The sequence below is a fragment of the Castanea sativa genome, chromosome 8, assembly GCF_040712315.1.
Source record: "Castanea sativa cultivar Marrone di Chiusa Pesio chromosome 8, ASM4071231v1".
Classification (NCBI taxonomy): Eukaryota; Viridiplantae; Streptophyta; class Magnoliopsida; order Fagales; family Fagaceae; genus Castanea; species Castanea sativa.
In genome coordinates, this window is record NC_134020.1 from 41,831,051 (window position 1) to 41,854,868 (window position 23,818).

The 23,818-nt window shown below is 38.4% G+C and overlaps 1 protein-coding gene and 1 pseudogene across 1 annotated transcript; both read right to left on the reverse strand.

The window, feature by feature from the left end:
- Window positions 1-362: 362 nt before the first annotated feature.
- LOC142607823 (cell division cycle protein 48 homolog) lies at window positions 363-9,272 on the reverse strand. The gene is made up of 9 exons (XM_075779459.1): window positions 9,099-9,272; window positions 8,844-9,009; window positions 6,378-6,606; window positions 3,187-3,953; window positions 2,727-2,948; window positions 2,544-2,615; window positions 2,163-2,444; window positions 1,527-1,886; window positions 363-896 (listed from the first exon to the last, which is right to left on the reverse strand). Exons 1-9 carry the CDS (start codon window positions 9,227-9,229, stop codon window positions 561-563), a joined length of 2,565 nt encoding a protein of 854 aa, XP_075635574.1. The 5' UTR covers window positions 9,230-9,272; the 3' UTR covers window positions 363-560.
- A 3,096-nt stretch (window positions 9,273-12,368) lies between these two features.
- On the reverse strand, window positions 12,369-18,055 carry LOC142608002 (cell division cycle protein 48 homolog; annotated as a pseudogene).
- Between the last annotated feature and the right edge of the window lie 5,763 nt (window positions 18,056-23,818).

Below are 23,818 nucleotides of genomic sequence, written 5' to 3' on the forward strand. Positions count from 1 at the left end.
AAAAGACATGCATTAAGTCTTTTTGATAATGTATAACTAAAGATTTGATAAATATAAAACCTAACCAAACAAATCATCTTCATATATTTTGAACCATGCACTAAGCCTTGATGGTTCAAGGAGGGAGGAGTGAAGTTGCTAGGTTTGCAGCATATTAGTATATATTCATAGTGCAATGCGGTTGGTTTTGGGCTCTTTTTTGGCGCCGCACCTATTGGCAATTTCCCCTATTGCCTGACCACACTTCACTTGTGAAGAGGTGGAAACCTATCTACACAAAGTGCAGTGTGATTAGTTTGATTATTCAACAAAAATTACTTTTCCTCCATTTTCTCATGAAGCAAATACAATGCAATCAATACTCCCAACCACATCAGAATCATAAATAAATAATAATAATAAACCCAAATATTCCACACTCACACAAAAAAAAAAAAGCAAGAAAGAAATCATGCATATTACAATAGTTCTATAATACCCACCACACTAATCACCTACAGTGGAGCCTTGTCACAGTCAGTCCGGGGTGCCGGCCAGTTTTTTCAGGGCATACAGGCCTACTAGAATATATGTATTCCTAACCATTTCAAAAAAATATAAAAAACTAAACAAAAAGAAATCATCTTCAACAGCCTAGCAGAAGTTACAAATGGATCAGACCCAATGTTGGCCACAGTACGTGTCTCAGAGAACCTAAATTCACTTCCAAGACCCCTAGACTGCTGCAAGGTTTGAGCAAATACCTGGTATTTGCATATATCAGCATCACTAACACTCCTACGGGCAAACTTCATGGACTCCTCAAAATGAGCAGCCCTAATCTCTGTCACTTCATCGTTTTCATCCTTATCTATAGCCTCAGGATTGTCACTTCTCCTCCTCTCCTTCTTAATATCCTGCAATAATAACAAATTCCATACTTACATTCAATGTATTTTCAACGGGGACAAATACTAATTTCTACTCCATTTCAAGCGAAGCATAGGGCTAAGGTATATGATAATATCATTGCAATTTCAGTCCCATAATGTGAAGGAGCTATCTTGGCTAATAATTGGGTCCACTTTGTTTGAACAGATAAGTTTTTTAAAGAAAGCATTGCTTCAGTCTATTTTAGCCTATTGCAACCCTTACCCTTTTTCCTCAACAAATAAAGGAACCAAAAGAAAAACACCCAAAACAAAGGAAAAAAGGAGGGCTAAAACCTCAGGCCTATACCAAGATGGGCGGAGATATACGACATGGCAATGAACACCAATGGTGCTCGTTTGTTTATTCCCAAGGAATTAGAAGGACAGCCGCTATTCTAAATGCATTCCTAAAGAGCCTATAAAAGCAGAACTTTAAGGAAAAGGCGAAAGAACAAAGACACGGGATGGTAATAAAGCATTAAAAAGACAAAAACAAGATGAGTGAAAGTATCGAGTCATCAAAATCTCTGCAAGCAGGGAAATGATTTTTCCAAGTACTCAAAACTCAAAAGTAATCATGTAAAGTTAAATCAAGGGACAGGGAGAAGAGAATACCTTTTCTATGTCCTCTCTGATAGCGTACTTGCATGCTCGCTGGCAAATCTTTGTGATGTCAGCTCCACTGAAGCCTTGAGTACATTTGACCAATGCTCTCAAATCAACATCTTTAGAGACAGGTGATTTTCTCAAGCAGGATTTAAAGATTTGATAACGTGACTCCTCTTCAGGGAGAGGAATATAAATCAATTGGTCAAGACGACCTGGCCTCAGAAGTGCTGGGTCAATTATGTCAGGTCTATTGGTAGCCCCAATTATGAACACAGTCTTTTTTGCAGATATGTCATCCATTTCAGTAAGAAGCTGGTTCAGAACCCGGTCAACAGCACCACCTGCATCCCCAGCACTGTTTCCTCTCTGCAACAACAATTGGGGTATTACTTGTAAAATGAGAGACCAACAATAAACAGGATTTAATTATGTAAACCACACAAAGTAAAATATCAACAATTCAGACCAATTTAGATCCAAAGTTTTAATCTAACTCTCTCTGTAAACAATTTCACATGAATCCCTTGTAAGCTATACAATTCTAAGTTTTGAATGACAATTCACAATAAGACTAGGCCAGAGTTATACATTTTCTTTTTTATGCGAGGAGGAGATTTTACACACTAAAAAAACTTAACCAACCTGGGTAGCAATTGAGTCAAGCTCGTCAAAAAAAAGGACACATGGTGCAGATTGTCGAGCCTTGTAAAAAATCTCTTGAACATTGGCTTCACTCTCGCCAAACCACATTGTAAGCAGTTCAGGGCCCTTGACACTGATGAAGTTTGCTTGAGATTCAGTTGCAATTGCCATGGCCAATAGAGTTTTCCCACATCCTGGGGGACCATAGAAAAGAACCCCTTTTGAGGGTGACATTCCAAAATTCTCGAATTTCTCTGGGTGCTCCACAGGATACTGTACAGTCTGAGTAAGAGAATGCAAAAGCAATGTCTCAGCTATAAGCTGGTCAAGAATTACAAGACAATAGAAATACACTGAAACCAATTTAGCAAAAATAATTACTTCTTGAAGTTCCCGCTTAACATTCTCAAGGCCTCCAATGTCTTCCCAGCTGACATTGGGCAATTCAACTACCTGTTCAGCAAAATCCAATCAATCAAAAAATGGATGAATATTAGATTAATATATCTGTACAACATAATCATCTGCCACTTAATAAAAGATTCCTCCAGGGGCGAAAATCACTGTTTCTCGTAAAGCAGATGGGTTGCTTGTTCCAAAAGCATTCTGGAAGTGCTCATTGGTAACAGCCATGGAATCTAGTATCACAGCATCAATAGATTCATCTTCCAAGTCAATTACATCCATCTTCTCTCTAATGTACTGCAGTGCAGCCTCAGTGCAGAGAGCAGCAAGATCGGCACCAACATAACCATGGGTATCTTTTGCAATTCTTTCCAAATCAACCTGGTGGGGGTAGAGCATTTATTATCAAAGAAATGATAATAATAATAAATAAATAAGAATCTAAAAACAAGAAGACGAGAGGAAAAAAAAATTAAAAGAAAAAAATATTCAAGTAAATGCCAAGCTCATATATGCAGATTCTGCTCAATCATATCCATAATTGGACCCAGATCCACCAGAATCTGCTCAAACCAATATATCTCACTTAATAACAACGATTAAAATGGGGTGAGCTTACATCATCAGAGAGCTTCATGTTCCTGGTATGGATGTGAAGAACTTCAAGGCGCCCAACTTCATCCAGAACACCAATGTCTATTTCCCTATCAAAACGACCAAACCTTCTTAAAGCTGGGTCAATGCTGTTTGGACGATTAGTAGCCCCAATAAAGATAACATGGGCCCTAGATTGAAGTCCATCCATAAGAGTCAAAAGCTGTGAAACGATCCTCCTTTCAACTTCACCATGTCTCTTCTCCTGCTTAGGAGCAATGCAATCAATCTCATCAATGAAAATGATGGATGGACCATTCTTTTCAGCTTCTTCAAACGTCTTCTGGAGATTGCTTTCACTCTCCCCATCCAATTTGGACATAATCTCCTGCCCATTAATATAGAAAAAGAAAGCTCCAGTTTCGTTGGCCACAGCTCTAGCTATTAATTTCTTTCCAGAACCTGGCGGTCCATAAAGCAAAATTCCTTTAGGTGCTTTCACACCAATTGATTCAAAAAGCTGAGGGTGCCATAGAGGCAGCTCCACTAATTCATGAATCTGAGCCATCTGCTTCCGAACACCACCCACATCATCGTATCCAACTTCATCCAACTTATCCTCATCCTCCCTTCTGACAGGTTCCCCCCCACAGAAGATTTCAGTGTCTGGGGCAATCACACAATACTCCCCAGGGTCAGTTTCTATAACCTTGAACTCTACACTTCTCCTCCCTCCCCTGACAAGGAATAGGTCTCCCTTCCTTACAGGGCGATAAGCCTCCAAGAAATACGCTGCAAACCCATCATTGGCAACAAAAAGAAAATTTAGAAACAGTATCATATAAGATCAAAAAAAGGATTATATCAATGATTAAATATGAAATCTAATTGACCATAATATGAAATCTCAAGGATTAAATAACCTTGAACATATGCAAATATCTTTTACATAGTTTTATGTCTTCTTTTTGCTGCTTGTATATATTTTTGTTGCCTACTTCATTTTTTTGATGGAGTATTTTTTTTTATTAATTTTTTTTTCTTATCTATCAAAAAAGAATATGCAAATGTAATACTTTTAAAAGAAAAAACAGGGGCATTATCAAAGTCATGGTTTTAAAAACCAGACCAGGGGCAAAACTGGATTTGCCTCTAGTTCCCGATTTTTCTCATTTTTTAACCGGTTTTGGCCATTTTACCGGACTAGACTAATACCCGGTTCCCAGTTGAACTGGTCAGATGACCAGTCCGGTACGGTTTTTAAAACCCTGATCAAAGTACTTTAAACTATTATGATAGGTATTTCAGTTTTTCTATTGAAATCAGGTGATATACACGTAAGGATCGATCCAAGGTCCATTTGATATGAATTGCAACCAACATATGTTCATATAGGATTAGACTCACTATAGAATTCAAGAGAAAATAAGTTGAAACACAAATTCTATGCTCCATGTTGAATACCTTAATCCAACTTTAAAATTTTCAGGAAATTCTAGAGGAAATTACCACCAAAAGAGCTTGTTAAATTACCGATTGTCCCAAAAACTTAAGCTATTAGGAAATGGCGAGTTTAATCACTTAACCATAATTCTAACACTCCCCCCACTTGTGTGCCTAAATTTCCCCTTAGTAAGTGGAGGCCCAACAAGTAGGAATTTAACATTTTAAATAGGAGGTAGAGTGAAGACAGGAATCGAACTTAGGATCTCCTGCTCTAATACCATGTTAAATTACCAATAGTCCCAAAAGTTTAAGCTGCTAGGAAATGGTGAGTTTAATCACTTAACCATAATTCTAACAGAGCTTTTTTTTCCAGGGGATGTTATTTGGTGTAACTAGAAGATAAAGAACTCTTTACCAGTTAATACAGGATGTCAAACATGTGTGACATAGTTTAAATATAAATCTTCAACTAACTAACCACTTGAAACTTGAAAGTAGTATAGGCCTTCTGGTGTTTCAAAATTATAAACACCTGATCGCATAGCTAAAAATGCTTCCTCTCTTTTTTCTTTTTTCTTTTTTTGTTTAACATCACAAACAAAAATATTTCTTGACTGTTAATTACACAATCCTGGTGGGTCTTGAACCTATGAGCTTACCCTTCACCTTGCACTTACAAGGGGAAAAGGGTCATCTGAGATAAGAGCTAATTGGCCTCATTGCTAGGAATATTAAATCAACATTCATTGATTTTGGAGCTCATATACCAAAATTTAATTTAGCTGTATTAAAATTATATATGTGTGTGTGTGTGTAAGTTTCTCTGAGAATGCCTCAAATGTTTTTTGAGTACCCATACAATGAGACATAATAACGGAGAGCACACAACCCTATTGTATAAAGCGATCATCCATGAAAAATACAGGAACAATGTTATGCTCTGGCAGATATTGCAAAGCAGGGGAAGAAGTAACAGCCACAAATGAAGGCAAAGCTTTCACTTTCCCACAATCTATATAGTATAAACATTTTAGTGGTGGATAATCTCTTCATTGGAGAGAGAGAGAGAGAGAGAGAGAGAGAGAGAGAGAGAGAGAGAGAGAGAGAGAGAGAGAGAGAGAGAGAGAGAGAGAGAGAGAATAGGATAACCTGATTAAAATACATGTACATGAATTTACTAAAAATATGTGATATAACTTCATTAGCATCGACAGCAGTGGAGCTAAAATTTTAGCAATTTAACTCTACAAAAAATTACTTTATCTATTTTACCTACTCATTTTACAAAACATGCTGCAGTAGTGGATCTATTTTAGCTTTCAACACAATAAAATAATATAAACATCACAATAAAATAATATATCTACTACAATAAAATAATATATCCCACTGTCCAAAAAATATTCAACCACAATTTAATTGGAAAGGGGAATAAATTTTTTTTTTTTTTATAGCTCTCAGCTACAGTGCTCATGTATTGATACATGAGCACTGTAGCACTTTAGCTAAATTTTTTTACTTTACCTCCACTGCTGCAGGAGAATTTTTTGTGTTTGAGTGGAGCTAAAATAGCTATATAGTTATTTAGCTCAATTGATTACTGCCAAATAAATCACAATAGTTACAAAAAAGTTAAAATCACTATGAAAGGGAAGACAGCAACTGAAAAAGACCAGTACACTTTTCTGTTTGAAATGGAGGACCCTAAGAGACACTGACAAACACATCAAATGAAGAAAAAAGTTTCTGCAATGCAGGTTAGAAACTCACGTCTCAAGTATGCGTCAAACAGATTGTCAGTAACACCTTCTATAGTAACATCAACAGGCAGTATGTGGACACGCTTTCCATACTTAACATCAGCGCACTGGTGCACAGATACAACATCCCCAAGCTGAACCCTCAGATTTGATCTAACAACCCTGTTCATCCGAATCTTTAGCTCCTCACATGTGTCATCAGCAAGAGCAATGCAGATTGTATCCTTTTGTTTCTTGCCCTGCCATCCAGTTCACCAAATATAGATAAAAGTAAGCACACTAAACGAAAAACATTGCAAAACATAGACTGCCAGTGATACAAGGAGCACCAAAATCATCCAAGATTTTATTTTTCAATTTGCAATTAATTTTTTTTTTTTTTTGGAATTTAAATTTTGAATTTGGTTTTAATGTTGGGGTGTTTTAAAGGGATTTAATTAGATGTTTTCCATTGGTGTAATCCCTAAACCCTATTTAACTAGTACTCCTGTAATTGTGAAAAGCTGTATGATTTGGAATAAAAATTATTATGATTAGTTGAGAAAATATGTCTCCTCTTTTGTTCTCTCTGTTTGGTGGTCATGCCAAAACCCCTTAGGTGGTGATGCCTAAGGCTTGCAGGTAGATTCTAAGACTGTTCTGTTGTTCCTTTTGTTTCTCTTTTATCCTTATTTTCCTACATTGTTCAACATCAGCCTGGAGATCAAAAATGAAACAAAAAAAGATTCCCATTCTTTAGTTATCACAAAAACCACATTTATACATTTTAGAGAAACAGATACCCAAGCAGGCACAACAGAACGACCATAACAGTAACTAAAGTGCAAAACCCAAGTTTATTTGTTTTAGTCCACTGGAACTTGGAAGAGTAGTGCAGCAAACCCCTACTACGTGTTGTAAGTCCCTACTAATTTGTTGTAAATTCAAAACACACTTGATCGTATTCCTAACAAAAAAAAAAAAAAGGCAGAAAAAGAAAAATTCCCTACTGCCAAAAAGAAAAGAAAATTTTGAGGAGCAGAATTTTCTGTGCAAACTGGAATTCAACTTGGAGTTTCAATAATGTGGGAAAAACCCTTCCTCCTACTTTCTTTTCTAGCAACCTAACAGTGAACCAGGAATCAGAGATGAATAATTCTGATTCCATAACATTCAAACTAACAAAAAACCATCTTATGACATTCAGAGCCATTGTACTACCCAGATACAGCTCATAATCATGAACTCCATTCTTTGGCCAAAAATAAGGTATTGAAAGATTCTGAAACACTCAATCCCCTAAAAAAATTGATAGTTTTGAAATAAAAAATAAAAAGGTAAGCATAAGCCAAACCAGAACACAAACGTTAACACACTCAGATAGCCAGCTCCTCAAAGCTCAACTTTACCACCAAACCTCCTTCACAAAACTCATTGAAACACAAAACAATATCCAAACTTTTTCAAACCCAAACTAAAAAGCTTAACTATTAATACACCAAACCCATAAAACAAAACTCTAAGGTTTCACACACACAAACAAAAACCACAACACAACAACAATTCACATAAACAACACAAACCGAAACTTCAGAACCAAATTTTAAAAATAAAAAAAGACCACAAAAACATTAAAATTTTCGGTTCCAGCTCCCCTCCCATTCTCTCCCATTTTTATCTAGATAGAAGACACGTGGCGGAGAAGAAATCTAACGCTTAAAAATTAGCCATATCAAATATAATTTCCCTCTCTCTCTCTCTCTCTCAACTCCTTTCAGCAAACTCCCTTTTGAAAAACCACTGGAATTGTTGACTGTGCCGTTGTGGGGTTGACGAGAAAACCAAAATCTAAAGCTTCCCAAATTTTCTGGTTTGAGCTTTGAAACCCAATTCATTTTTCCTTTCCTCGTCAAATGTTGGAGCTCCTAAAAGAGTTCTTGCAGGAGATGGTTCTGGAGTGGCTGATACTTCTGTAGGGATGTGTTTGATGGAGGACAGCGAAACATTGGGTGTTAAATTGAACAGCAAGAACACTGAAACTTTGGGTTTCGAATACGAATTAATGATAATGACTATCACATTTAAGGAAAAGAAGATTAAGAAAAAAAAATGACACTGAAAGTGCTTTAAAATCAAATGGGTTTGCTGCAAAAGCTTCAAAAACTTTCTTTGTTTTTTTGTGTGTGCTTAAAATCACAAAACCCATGTCTTAAAAATTCTGCGGAAACAATTAAAAAAGTGAAAAAAAAATAATAATAAAAAGATTGGAACTTTGGGGTGGGAATCAGCTTAAGATTGGTAAAAATCTAATGGGTTTGTTTCAAAAGCTTCGAAAACTTTTGCGGACACAACAGAGAAGACTTTTCTCTTTCTTCTTTGTGCTTAAAATCACATGAGTTTATCGGAAATGCTTAAAAGACTCTCTTTTGAGCTTAATATCACAAACCCATGTCTCAAAATATGGGAGAGAGTGAGAATTCCATTAAATCTGTGATACCTTGATGAGAATCGTGTCGCCACGGAAAATCTGGATCTTTTCCATGATGTAAGGGTGCAAACTGACGACGGAGTTGTCGTCGTTGACCGCCAAGTCAACGACAAGCCGATTCGGTGGCAATTTCCACTTCCGAATCGCCGTCGATAAGTCCTTCTTCCCCGATTTCCTGAAAAAGAAAGAATTGAACATTGAATTCGGGAAATTAGGGTTCGAAAAGAGTTGGTAATGAAATTGAGGGGTGACGAGTTGACTCACGAGCCGGACGATTCGCCCTGGCGGCGCGCCATTGTGGTTGCGATCGGAAAAGTTTCGAAGCAAAACGAAGCGAATGCAGAGAGAGAAAGAGACGAAGGTAAAGCATTCGCATCCGGAGATGCAAATTGCATATAAAAGCATTTTCGATGAAACTGTAGCAAAAAGAAATCACCAAAAGCACACCCACATGACTGGTTATACAATTACTCTGCAAATTTTTTTTATACATTGATACAGTATCGTTTATAAATACATGATAATAATACTCGATCGTAGATTGATTTGTTTGTTTGCTGCAAACTGTAGCCTGTTCTGTTGTTTTTCACCACATTAGCTCTCATCATTCTACAGTTTGGAGATTACTCTTTGTTCAACTTCTGGTCCTCGTAACACAACCACCCTTTCAAATCCGGTTGTTTTGGAGGGAAGGATTGCAGGCTGGTATTGGTTTTTTTTTTTTTTTTTGCCTTCTGCCCATTTTAGCTAATATTTCCATTTTGTAGCCCAAAAATAAATATATTAGTTAAGTAGCCTCTTAAGTTTTAAATATTTGAGATCGAGGATTTGGCAAAGTTGATGTGAAAAAAATATATATATATTCTCACGTAGAACTTAAGGTTTAAAGACTCAAATTCCTCAAAGAAAACTAAGAAAATAAATAAATAAATAACCTTAGCCTTGTCAATAATTTCTTCTTCCCTCTTTTTTTCTTTAGCTTTCTCTCTAGATCAAACCCAAATCAGGCCTCCAAGGCCGAAACTCACTCATTGAGCTCAAGCACAAACACCATGAGCCACCATTGAGGTGGTTCCCTCAAGCTCTATCTCATTTCCTATCTCTCTTAGTCAAAACCCCATATCAAAGCCCATAAACTTTCCCCTCTTTCTCTCTGTTCACTCGAATACCCTATGGGACTCTAAGTGGTGCGCAAGTAGCAGATTTATGAAGAGGAGGTTGTGAAATTCACAGATCAAGATAAGGTGGTGGCGCATGAATTTGTTTTTTGTTGAGTTTGGGTTTGCAAGGGAGATGTAAATGAGTTAGTGTGTATGTGAAAATTTGAGTACCTGAGGGTGTATTTTTGGTGAATTTGTGTTTTGTGCAGGTGAATTTGAGCAGGGTCAAATTTTTTCTTAGTTTTCTTTGAGGAAATGAGTCTTAAAAACTCAAGTTTTATGTGGATTTTTTGTCTACATCAATTTTGTTACCTCTTAAAACTTGAGTCTTTAAGCCTCACAATGCTACTTGACTAATATAGTTGTTTTGGGGCTGCATAAAAAAAATGGGCCAAAGGGCAAAACATTCCCAACACTGATTTACTTAAACCCTACTCTGCTTTTCAAACACAAAACATTATACCCTAGAGCTCAATCTCACTTTGACCACTTTAATACATACGCTCTAAAAAGCCATTCAGCCAATATTCAAAATTCGACCTATGTAATGATTTTAGGACACTTTACTTTTTCAATTGCTTTCTTCTTATAATATAATAAGGTTTAATTGGCTACTTTGTTAATGACAATGATGTGCAAGTGCTACTTTTTTTTTCTTTTTTCTTTTTGTTGATAGAAGTGATACATCTTTTTTAAATGGTGATTTTGACCCTTGAAAAATGTCTGTTAGTTCTAGTTCTTTTTAATAAATGGACAATTTTTTTTTTTGGTATATGCATACAAAAATTATAGATAACTTCAACACTGCTAGATGCAAACAAAAATTATCCAGGAATTGATACATGCACTCTTTAGCTTATAATAAGTCCTACAATAGTTCACATAAAAATAAAAATAAAGAGTCTCACAAGAGCAGAAAGCACCTCAATTCATTACACAATTTACGCCTTTTTAAAGTAATGCATCATCACTACATTCACATAATTGAGAGTTAAGACAAAAAATTATGCTACAGAAACAAACTATTTTACAATAATTTTACAAAATCAGCTACACTCAACTGCATCACGCAAGATACTCTAATTATGCCTAAGCTAGATTTATGGGATGCATTCCTAAAAAGCCTATAGATGCAAAATGGTAATAAAGCATGGTTAAGACAGAAACAAGATGAGTGATTTTTTTTTTTCCTTTTGATCAGTAAGATGAGTGTAAGTACTGAGTCATCCAAAATATGTGCATTTAGGTGAATGATTTTTCCAGGTACTCAAAAGCGATCGTGTAAAGTTAGTCACTTCCAATCTAGTAAGATAAACCTTCCACACTTATACCCCACATACCAAATACTAAATGCACTATACATACTCTACAATTTCAATATATACATTCAAGTCTTCAACCAATATTCACACTTCGACCTATGTAATGATTAGGACTTTTATAATATAATAGTAAGATTTAACAGACATCTGTCTATTAGTTCGTTTTAATATATATAAACTTAGTATATTTTTTGTATATACACAGATGGATACAAAAAATTCCCAGGTATTGATAAATGCACTCTTCTGCTTTTAAATGCAAAGTGGTAAAAGGCGCTTCAATATTCATTACACCTTTTCAAATGCATAGCACAAACAGTTCTGCATCATCACTACATTCACATGAATGAGACACAAAAATCAGCTACCAAACTCAGCTGCATCGAGCAAGATAATCTTGATTGTTATGCTTAAGCCTGCAGATTTATGCTTGTTGGGGTGCACATAGACAATATAAGATTATGCTTTATAATAAGCAGTCATAAGTTTGGCTAGGTCCATCAAACCGTGGCCTACCTGAGAGAAAATTACCATGCCATCAGAGTTAGCTAGAACTAGAAGTAGTAGTAAAAATATCCATGCATAAATTTGAACTTTGATTTCTTTTATTTTTCATTCTTCACTAAAGTTTGAGAAAGCCTATAGGCACAAAAAATTTGACACCTGTTAATATGGCAAAGTGTTAGGTAAAAAAGTGATATCAATAGTGGACTTAGATGAGAACCAATAAAAACTTGTTAACTTAACTTTTGTGAAAAATGTTGTCAAATTATCTTCATATATTTGAACCATGCATTAAGTGCTCAAGGGTTCAAGGAGAAAGGGGTTAAGTTGTTAAGATTGCAACATTTTATTATATATCTACGATGTGGCACTGTTGGTTTTGGGTTCTTTTTTGGCACCGCACCTATAGGGGCGATTTCCCCTCCTACCTAACCACACTTCACTTGTGGAAAGGTTAAAACCAGTCTACACAAAGTGTAGTGTGATTAGTTTGATTATCCAACTAAAATTACTTTCTTTTCCTCCATTTTCTCATGAACCAAATAAAATGCAATTAACACTCCAAATCACATCAAATCATCAAAAAAACCCAAATATTCCACACACACACACACACACACACACATATTCACAATATTTCTCTAATACCCATCCACCAGACTAGACACCTACAGGGGAGCCTTGTTAAGGTCAATCCGGGGCGCTGGCCAGTTTCTTCAGTGCAAACAAAACAGGCCTACTAGAATATATGTATTCCTAACCATTTCAAAAAAATATAAAAAACTAAACAAAAAGAAATCATCTTCATCAACCTAGCAGAAGTTACAAATGGATCAGATCCAATGTTGGCCTTAGTATGTGTCTCAGAGAACCTAAATTCACTTCCAAACCCCCCAGACTGCTGCAAGGTCTGAGCAAATGCCTGGTATTTGAGTATATCAACATCACTAACACTCCTACGGGCAAACTTCATGGACTCCTCAAAATAAGCAGCTTTAATCTCTGCCACTTCATTATTGTCATCCTCATCCATAGGCTGAGGATTCTTGCTTCTCCTCCTCTCCTTCTCTCTGTCCTGCAATAATAACAAATTCCAAACTTACAGTCATTGTATTTTCAACTGGAACAATACTAATATATATCTCCACCAGGAAGGGTATTCCACTTAGCCATGAACACTAATGGTGCTCGTTTGTTTATCTCCAAGGAATTAAAAGTACCATTACAGTTCAAATGCATTCCTAAAAAGCCTATAGATGCCAAATGGTAATAAAGTATGGTTAAGACAGAAACAAGATGAGTGATTTTTTTTTTTTCCTTTTGATCAGTAAGATGAGTGAAAGTATTGAGTCATCCAAAATATATGCATGCAGGTGAATGATTTTTCCAGGTACTCAAAAGTGATCGTGTAAAGTTAAATCAAGGAACAGGAAGAAGAGAATACCTTTTTTATGTTTTCTCCTATAGCATACTTGCATGCTCGCTGGCAAATCTCTGTGATGTCAGCTCCACTGAAGCCTTCAGTACATTTGGTCATTGCTCTCAAATCAACATCTTTAGAGACAGGTGATTTTCTCAAGCGGGATTTCAAGATTTGATAGCGTGACTTCTCATCAGGGAGAGGAATATAAATCAATTGGTCAAAACGACCAGGCCTCAGAAGTGCTGGGTCAATTATGTCAGGTTTGTTGGTAGCCCCAATTATGAACACAGTCTTCTTTGCAGACATGCCATCCATTTCAGTAAGAAGCTGGTTCAGAACCCGATCAGCAGCACCACCTGCATCCCCAACACTGCTTCCTCTCTGCAACAACAATTGAGGTATTACCATTTAAAATGAGAGACCAACTATAAACTGGATTTAATTATGTAACCCACACAATGTAAAATATCAACAACTCATCTCAATTCACAGCCAAAGTTATAATCTAACTCATCTGTAAACAATCATGCCTGAATTGCCCATAAGGTCTACAATCCAAAGTTTTGAATGATAATTCCCAACAAGACTAGTCCAGAGTTAATTCTTTTTTATCCTAGGAGGAGATTTTATACACTAAAAAAACCTTAACCAACCTGGGAAGCAATTGAATCAAGCTCATCAAAGAAAAGGACACATGGCGCAGATTGTCGAGCCTTGTCAAAAATTTCTCGAACATTGGCTTCACTCTCACCAAACCACATTGTAAGCAGTTCAGGGCCCTTGATACTGATGAAGTTTGCTTGACATTCATTTGCAATTGCCTTGGCCAATAGAGTTTTCCCACATCCTGGGGGACCATATAAAAGGACCCCTTTTGAAGGTGACATTCCGAATTGCTCCAATTTCTCTGGGTGCTCCACAGGATACTGTACAGCCTGTGAGGAATAGAAGGCAAAAAGAAAGTCTTAGCTATAAGCAGGTTAAGAATCACAAGACAATAGAAATACATTGAAACCAATTTAGCAAAAATAATTACCTCTTGAAGTTCCCACTGAACATTCTCAAGGCCTCCAATGTCTTCCCAACTGACATTGGGTACTTCAACAACCTGTTTACCAAAGATCAATCGATCAAAAAACAGTTGAAAGCTAGATTGATATATCTGTACAACATAATGATCTGCCACGCAATAAAAGATTTCACCAGGGGGGAAAAATTACTGTTTCTCGTAAAGCGGATGGGTTGCTGGTTCCAAGAGCAGTCTGGAAGTGCTCATTAGTAACAGCCATGGAATTAAGTATCTCAGCATCAATAGATTCATCTTCCAAGTCAATCACATCCATCTTCTCCCTAATGCATTGCAGTCCAGCCTCAGTGCAGAGAGCAGCAAGATCAGCACCAACACAACCATGGGTATCTTTTGAAATTCTTTCCAAATCAACCTGAAGGGGGTAGAACATTTATTATCAATAGATAAGCAAACAGGAAGACGAGAGTTGGAAATTTTTTTAATAAAAATTCAAGCAAATGCTGAGCTCATATATGCAGATTCTGCACAATTGTATTTGTATCCATACCCAAATCCACCAGAACCTACTCTATCCAATACATGTCATAAGCTTAATAACAAAGGTTAAAGGGGGCAAGCTTACCTCTTCAGAGAGCTTCATGTTCTTGGTATGGATGCGAAGAACTTCAAGGCGCCCAATCTCATCTGGAACACCAATGTCTATTTCCCTATCAAAACGACCAAATCTTCTCAAAGCAGGGTCAATGCTGTTTGGACGATTCGTAGCCCCCATGACAATGACATGGCCCCGAGATTTCAGCCCATCCATAAGAGTCAAAAGCTCTGAAACAATCCTCCTTTCAACTTCACCATGAGTCTTCTCCCTCTTAGGAGCAATAGAATCGAGCTCATCAATAAAAATGATGGATGGAGCATTCTTTTCAGCTTCTTCAAATGCCTTCCAGAGATTACTTTCACTCTCCCCAGCCAATTTGGACATAATCTCTGGCCCATTAATACAGAAAAAGAAAGCTCCAGTTTCATTAGCCACAGCTCTAGCTATCAATGTCTTTCCAGAACCTGGGGGTCCATAAAGCAAAATGCCCTTAGGTGGTTTCACACCAATTGATTTAAAAAGCTGAGGGTGCCTTAGAGGCAGCTCCACTAACTCACGAATCTGAGCCATCTGCTTTCTAACACCACCCACATCATCATAACCAACTTCATCCAACCTATCCTCATCCTCCCTTCTGACAGGTTCACCCTCACAGAAGATTTCTGTGTCTGGGGCAACCACACAATACTCCCCTGGGTCAGTTTCAATAACCTTGAACTCTACACTTCTCATCCCTCCCCTGACAAGGAATAGATCTCCCTTCCTTACAGGGTGATAAGCCTCCAAGAAATAAGCTGCAAACCCATCATCGGCAACAAAAAGAAAATTTGGAAACAGTATCATATAAATTTTTTTTTTTTTTTAAAGAATGAAATAGATGATTAAATATGAAATCTCAAGGATTAAATTACCTTGAACAGAAGTAAATGTCATACATTTAAAAGAAAAACAGTGCATTATCAAATTAACTCAAACTATTATGGTCAGTGTTTCAATTTTTTTACTGAAATCAGGTGAAATACACATAAGGATCAATTTAAGGTCCATTTGAGATGAATTGCAACCATGTCAAACATGTATGACATTGTATACATACAAATCTTCAACTAATCAATCACTTGAAAGTTGTATTAAATTATACATACATACATACACACACACACACACACACACACATATATATATATATAAATATCTGTGTGTGTGTGTGTGTGAGAGAGAGAGACATAATAACGGAGAGCACACAACCCTATTGTATAAAGGGATCATTCATGCAAAATACACGTGCCGTCATGTGCTGTGGGGTCTATGAGTCCACACTCCACACCTAAGACCCCCTTTTTATTTAGCAAAAAAAAAAAAGGGATCATCCATGCAAAATACAAGAACAGTGTTATACTTTGGCAGAGATTTCAAAGCAGGGGAAGAAGTAACAGCCCCAATGGAAGGCAAAGCTTTTAATTCCCCACAATCTATAAAGTATAAACATTTTAGTGCTAGATAATCTCTTCATTGGAGAGAGAGAGCCTGATTAAAATACATGTACAAAAATTCACTAAAAAAATGTAATATAACTTCATTACTACCAAATAAATCACTATGAGAGGGAAGATAGCAACAGAAAAAGACCAGCACACTTTTCTGTTTGACAAACACATCAAGGGAAGAAAAAATTTTCCACAATGCAGATTAAAAACTCACGTTTCAGGTATGTGTCAAACAGATTGCCTGTAACACCTTCTATAGTATCATCAACAGGCAGTATGTGGACACACTTCCCATACTTAACATCGGGGCACTGGTGCACAGATACAATATCCCCAAGCCGAACCCTCAGATTTGATCTAACAACCTTGTTCATCCTAATCTTTGGCTCCTCACATGTTTCATCAGCAAGAGCAATGCAGACTGTGTCCTTCCGCTTCTTTACCAGCCATCCAGTTCATCAAATGTAAATAAAACACAGAGCACATTAAACCAAGAACAAACATTGTGAATCATAGACTGTCAGGAGCTCAAAAATGAACCAAAAACGATTCCCATCCTTAGGAATCACAAACACTACATTTATACATTTTAGAGAAATAGATACCCAGGCAGACAACCGAACAATCACAACAATTACTAAAGTGCAAAAATAAAGTTTTAGTCCACTGGAAGTTGCAAGAGTAGTGTACCAAACCCCTACAACTTTGTTGTAAATTCTTACCACGCTTTATCCTATTCTTACTCAAAAAAATAGTAGAAAAAGAGAAATTTAAAGGAGCAGACTTTTCTGTACAAACTGGGATTCAACTTGGAGTTTCAATAATTTGGAAAAGACCAGGAATCAGATTCCATGAAGCTAACAAACAACATCTTATGGCATTCAAAGCATCCATTGTACTACGCAGATACGGCTCATAATCATGAACAGAACTCCATTCTTTGGCCAAAAAAATAAAGTACTCAAAGATTCCCAAACAGTCAATCCCCTAAAAACTTCATAGTTTTGAATTGAAAAGGTAAGCATTAGCCAAACCCAAACTATAAAAGGCTTAACTATATATCAAACCAAACCCACAAAACAAAGTTCACAAAAAAAACACACCACAACAACAATTCACCAAAAAAAAAAACGCAAAGCGAGACTTCAGGAACCAAATTTTAAAATAAAAAACATAAAAATCCCTTAAATCTGATACCTTGATGAGAATCGTGTCGCCACGGAAAAGCTGGAGCTTCTGTAAGGTATCAGGGTGCAAAGCGACGAAGGAGTTGTCGTCGTAGACCGCCTCGTCAACCACAAGCCGATTCGGCAACTTTTTCCTCTCCAGAATCGCCGTCGAGAAGTCCTTCTTCCCCGATTTCCTGAAAAATCACAACCACAACCACAACCAAACAAAAGGAAATTGAACACTGGAATTTCGAAACCAGGGTTGGAAAAAAGTTGGTAATGAAATGAGGGATAACGAGAGTGTGACTCACGAGTCGCCCTCATGGTGCACCATTGTGGTTGGGATCGGAAAAGTATCGAATCAAAACGAAGTGAATGGTCAGAGAGAGAGACGAAGGTAAAGCATTGGCTTTCGTAGATGTAAAATGCATATAAACCCATTTTCGAAGAAACTGTAACAAAAACAAAAAAAAAATCAGCAAAAAGCAGAGACCCACATCCGGATATGCATGTGCATTACCGTGCAATTGTGTGTTTTTATACATTGCTGCGGTATCGTCTAGAAATACTGGAGCTTGTCCCAGTTTAATGCAACTGTTTTTCAGACCATACGTTGGTACAGTGTAAGTGATAATACATTTTGGTCATGTTTGAAGACACAAAACTACATTCAGTCAAAAAAAAAGACACAAAACTACATGGAGATTGAATAAGGAAGAGACCAACGAAGATGATGAAGGTGTCTTTGAGAAGGTTTTTAAGGATTTATTCACAAAGTTCAAATCTTGTTGTTTTGGAGGGAAGGATTGCAGGCTGTTGTAACTTGAAGTTAACATGTGTTTTTTTTTTTGATAAGCTGTTGTAACTTGTATAAGTCACTGCTGCTGATGTCATATGAACTCTGATTTGCTTAAAATATGGTTATATACCTTCACTCAACCAATATTCAAAATTCGACCTATGTAATGACTAGGACATTTTACTGTTTGAATTTCTTTATTTTATTATTAAGATTTAATACACAATCGTTGTTAATGACAATAGTGTGCTACATCTTCTATTTAAATATTAATGTTGACTTGTGAAAAATGTCTGTTACTTATTTTGGTTTTTTTTCTTAGAGAAAAACGTTAGTTCTTTTTATATATATATATATATATATATATATATGGACTTTCTTGCTTTTTTGTATATACATGTACATAAAATATATAAGAAAATTATAGATAAATTTTTTTTTATATATACTGTAAAACAATGCACCTGGGAATACAGCTATGGGCTCGAGAACGAGCCTAACAATATGAATTTGTAGAGTGTGAGCTTGAAACCCAGGGTTAGAAGTGTATGAGGATGGAATAACAAACTAAAGATCACAAGTCTTGGAAACAAAAAGGAGTAATGTAAATAGGCGCTTTCCTCGGACGTAAGCGGAAATTTGTTCTTATCTTATATATCTCTCTTTTTCTTTTTGTTTTTAGGTTACAAAAAGTTCCGTCCGTTTCTCGCCAGGTCCACTCCTTAAATACTCCTCTTTTTAATACTTTATCCACGTGTTGCCCCCGATTCCCCCTTAGCCTAGATATTTCTTTTCTTAGTGCCTTTGAACGGTAACTGAAGTTTCCCTTCCACCGTTGTTTAAGTGTCACTTCCTCGTTAATGCGGCCGGGCGGTAGGTGCAGGGTCTTTAATGTGGAGGTACGCCTTTACCTCGATATTCTTCCAACATCGGCGCTTCTAGGACATTCAAGGGTTCTCTCCCTTTAACCATTGGTCTTGACCGTGTCATTCCCTAACCTTTACCATGAAGTCTCGGGCTCTTTAATGTCGGTCAGAGGGGAAAACCATCCTCAAGCTGGATCCTCGGATCCTCGGCGTATAGGCCGACCCATGCCACATCTCTAACCCCGGGGGTCGAGGTCGGCCTCCACCAACAAGGCCCAAAGGCCCACGTTCCCACCGGGATCCTTTTGCCCCACACAATAGCCCCTCGAAAACTCTAATTTTCGACATCAGGGGAGAAAAATAGGGTTTGATCGGCAGATCCCTACACACTTTATAAGTGATAGCACGTGTGGAAATCGTTTCGCGTCCCGGAAAATGACACTTGGCGGTTTTATTTTCAAAAACGCGCGCATTTATTGTAAGTTACTCTTTCTCTGCCACGTTCAACGGTGAGATGGGCATCCAACGGTTCTCATTACTCCACGAAATTCTAGGCGGGACGGACATAATTTCGAGGCCGCCTTTCGCACGTCGTGACGCTTCGGGAACCCGCGCCTTCATTTAATTCCTCGGGGGTAATCCCATCAAGACATAAGCCATCATACCTTACTTTGCAGAAAAGCGTGGAGATTTGCACACCTTGACCTTGTAAGTTCTTGCTCCTATTCTTAACCTTTTTTCCCCGATATTTGTCCTCGGCTATCACTACAAACACTCTCTCTTCTAAAGTCTAGTCCATCGTCCTTCCGTAATGGGAAAATTCAAGTGTCTAGTTGATACCGCCGTGGGATGGAAGGCTTTAGAGCCAAATACCGCATTCCCGGCGACGTAGGGTTAAAATCTTGCCGACGACAGCCGTGGCGGTTCTAGAGGACGGAGGGAGAGGTTATCATTCCTATGATAGCCTTTATAGAGGGTGGGATGACCATACCAATGAAACACGTAACTGGGGAGTACCTCCGCAACCATCGGTTGTGTCCCGATCAATGCCTCCCAAACGTTTTTAGAGTCCTAGGTAGTGTAGATGCTCTAAACGAGCGGATGGGTTTAAATCTCACATGACACGATGTCGTGTTCCTATATGAGTCCCATAAACTTTCTAAGGTAGGTTATTACATTAAATCTCGGTCTAGCACCGTTAGACTAATCTCCTGTACTGCCCAAATCAAACAAAGGCATGAAGGACGACTACTTGATCGTGTCCGGGGAAGCGGCACGACGGCTTCCCGCCCGGTTGAGTGGGGGGATCCGGGTGCGACGCACGTAGGATTAATCTCCCCACAACTCAACTTCTCTTAACACATACACACGAAATGCGCATTCACACTTGCTTAAATTTGTTAAACTTCTATTTAAATCGACCAAGTTTGTTTGTTTGATGTCTTTTTTTGCGAGATAAGCAACACGTGCGTCCTCGTCTAAGTCACTTGTAACGTCGCGGATCTAAGCGAGTACTTCGCTCGAGGTGTTCGTTAGTGAAGACCTGCAACTCGAGCTGCTCATCTTATTCTAGGGTACACCCCCTTTCCAAAGACTTCCGGGGAGATAGAGGACGCCATTATTGCAGGCGGCGAAGACGAAAGAGGATAAACGTAGCTCGGCCCCATTTTTTGGACGACGTGACCTTCCGGGCCGCTCCTAACACCATTCTATACAACCGGGCGATAGCAGCAGGTTCCCCTTGCCGTGCACTCACAAACAACCGTCATTCGAGGAAGAGCAGGTGTCTTCTTCAAACACACTCGACGACGAGATAGATCAATTCCATCTCGAAGACAGGAGACCTCGCGGGAACCGGTTTGTGGTACTTTCCGACGAGGAAGAAGAAACCATGAGGCTTAAATTGCGGGCTTAGTTGCCCTTCCCGAGGACGAATTTAAAGAAGACATGGGACGAATGGAGGGTCTTCTCGGTAGTAGGGTTGCTAAGGTTGCGGAGAAGAAGAAAGCGGGAACGTCCCGAGTTCCCCAGCTTTACCTCCTCCTCCATCTCTGAGCCAAAATTGCCAGCCGAGGACCCCAAGAAGAAGAGAAAGGGGGATAATGAGGGACGATTACTAAAGACCCCAAGAAACCACGCCAACAACTCTGCTCCCCGGCCCCGGCGAAGCGGGACAAGGGCAAGGGTAGAGCTCGTTCGGTTGAACTCGGGGAAATCGGGAATGAGGGCGCCAGTGCGCCAGCACCGACCACATGGTCCCCCGATCTAAGGGCGGGACGGCGCTCCCATCTCCTGCCGATCCGGTATAAGGGCGGTTCAACAAGGCCATGCCCACCACACAGGCGAGGTCCTGGAACGTCCCTTCGCCGCCCGAGGACATGGAGACCTTGGAGAAAATGGGCCGGCCACAACTATTCCTCTCCCTAAAAAGAGACTTAGCGCCGGTAAGTGTTTCTCCTTTTAACAATATTCGTAAGTAAGTTTGTTTTTAGTACTCCTAACTCCATCATACTTTATTACGGGCTATTCAGGGAGGTCTTTGTAGCTGAAAAGTTTATTGAAGACACTCGGAAAATAGCCGGAGCGAAAGCTCGAAATTAGGATGGAGGTAGAAGTCTTTGGGCACAGCCCTTGCCAGAACGAGAAGGCTGACCTCGGAGGTAGCGGGCGAGGAGAGAGAAGAATGGGGTCGAGTCAAACTTGAAGACCATGAAGACCCGAGATAGAAGGACGTGCAAGCTCCTTCATGCAAGAGATGAAGAGCTCTCCCAAGCTCAAAAGGAGTGCTCGGATCGAAGAAGCGATTGGCGCCGATGAAGGAAGAAGCCGGTTCCTTCCAACTCTCTCTTGAGGAGCCAAACGGGCAAGTTTTGATGAAGGGGTAGCCCACCAGGAGCGAGTGACAGAGGGAGTTCGCGGCTTTATGCCGCGAATGCTTGTCAAAAAGTATGGGGGGAAGCTTTAAACGTAGCGGGAGTTCCTCGATCTTCGGATTTGAGGAAGTCAGGAACGTTTGGCTTCCCCTAGAAATACTGAGGAGATTGAAGAGGCTCTGTGCTACTCCTACCCACGAGACAACTCTTGGCACTCCCTACCCCGATGGTCCCACGGCAAATTCACGATCCTACGGGAACCTTCGGTTCCGATAAAGAGAAGGGAAGTAGGAGTGGATGCGAGAGAAGGACTTGAGCCAAACGAAGTGGAACCCATCGTCCTTTCAACAACGACGGTGGATAAAGGAAAGCAGATTATGACTCCTTTGAAATTTGGAGTTGAGAAAGGAGACTAGGTACCTCTCAGCAAGATCCTCCTCCAACAGCTTAGGACTTAGCCTAGGGCTTCTCTTTTTCCTTTCTTTTTTTTTTTTTTTTGAATTATATGTAATGCATATTCAACTGGTTAATGAAGAACGATTTCGTTTACTTTTCACTTGGATTGTCTCTGTTTCTACTTTACTCTTTTTTGTACTTATTACAAAAGTTTCCCATTAAGTCATATCCAAAGTTTCTCAGAATATAAAAATCTAACTCCAAGGATTGCACAATCATAACTTCCACATTATCATGCGTATATTACTAAAGATTTAATACAAGGTGACATATTTAATATGTTTGAACAATGCCTTGATTAAAAAAGGAAAGAGGACTTCATATAACGGTTAAGCCCTTATAGTGCACAACACTGTTTCTAGTAGGATGTAAGATCCGAGGACCATTCCTTACACAAACTTACTCAATACTTAAAGATATAAAACTTAAGATCCAAGTTAATAAACAGTAAGGTATTACATCCAAACACAATCAGAAGTTAAGTTTAATCAAAGTCATAGTCCGAAGATAAATCTTAAACAATCTTTCGTTTAATTCTTCAAAATTGTAACTGTAAATGATAAGACATCAATTTCCACAAGGTTTGTGGTACGAGGACTACACTTAACCAAATTTCTGTTTGATTCTTAATACTTGTAACTCCAGATGTTAATTTTCCCAAATTAGGATGTCAGAAGACCCTGCATATCTAAGGTTCTGATTAACAAATGAAAAGACATCAATTTCCACAAGGTTTATGGTCCGAGGACTACGATTAACCAAGTTTACGGTTTGATTCTTAATAATTGTAACTCCAAATGTTAATTTTCCCAAAGTAGGAGGTCCGAAGACCGGCATAACTAAGTTACTGTTTAACAAATGAAAAGAAAACAATTTCCACAAGGTTTATGGTCCGAGGACTACACTTAACCAAGTTTCTGTTTGATTCTTAATAATTGTAACTTCAAATATGAGAGCTAGCCATAACTTTGAAATATTAATTGACAAAAGCTTATTTGATTAATAATAATACCTTCTAAGATTATTTACATTCCATGGACGTGGTACAACTCGTTCATCTAGGTCGGCTTAGCCTATACGACCCTATGCCTCCTATTGAAACAATGCGATAGGGGCCTTCCCGGATTAGGTCCTAGTTTACCCCATGCAGGTTCTTAGAAGTGCCTACAACTTTCCTTAACACAAGATCACCGGGTGCAAGTGGCCTTAGCTTCACGTGGGCATCATATCCTCGTTTTAGCTTCCTCGATAATAAGCCAATTGGACCCATAGCCGCCTCACGCCGTTCCTCAAGTAAATC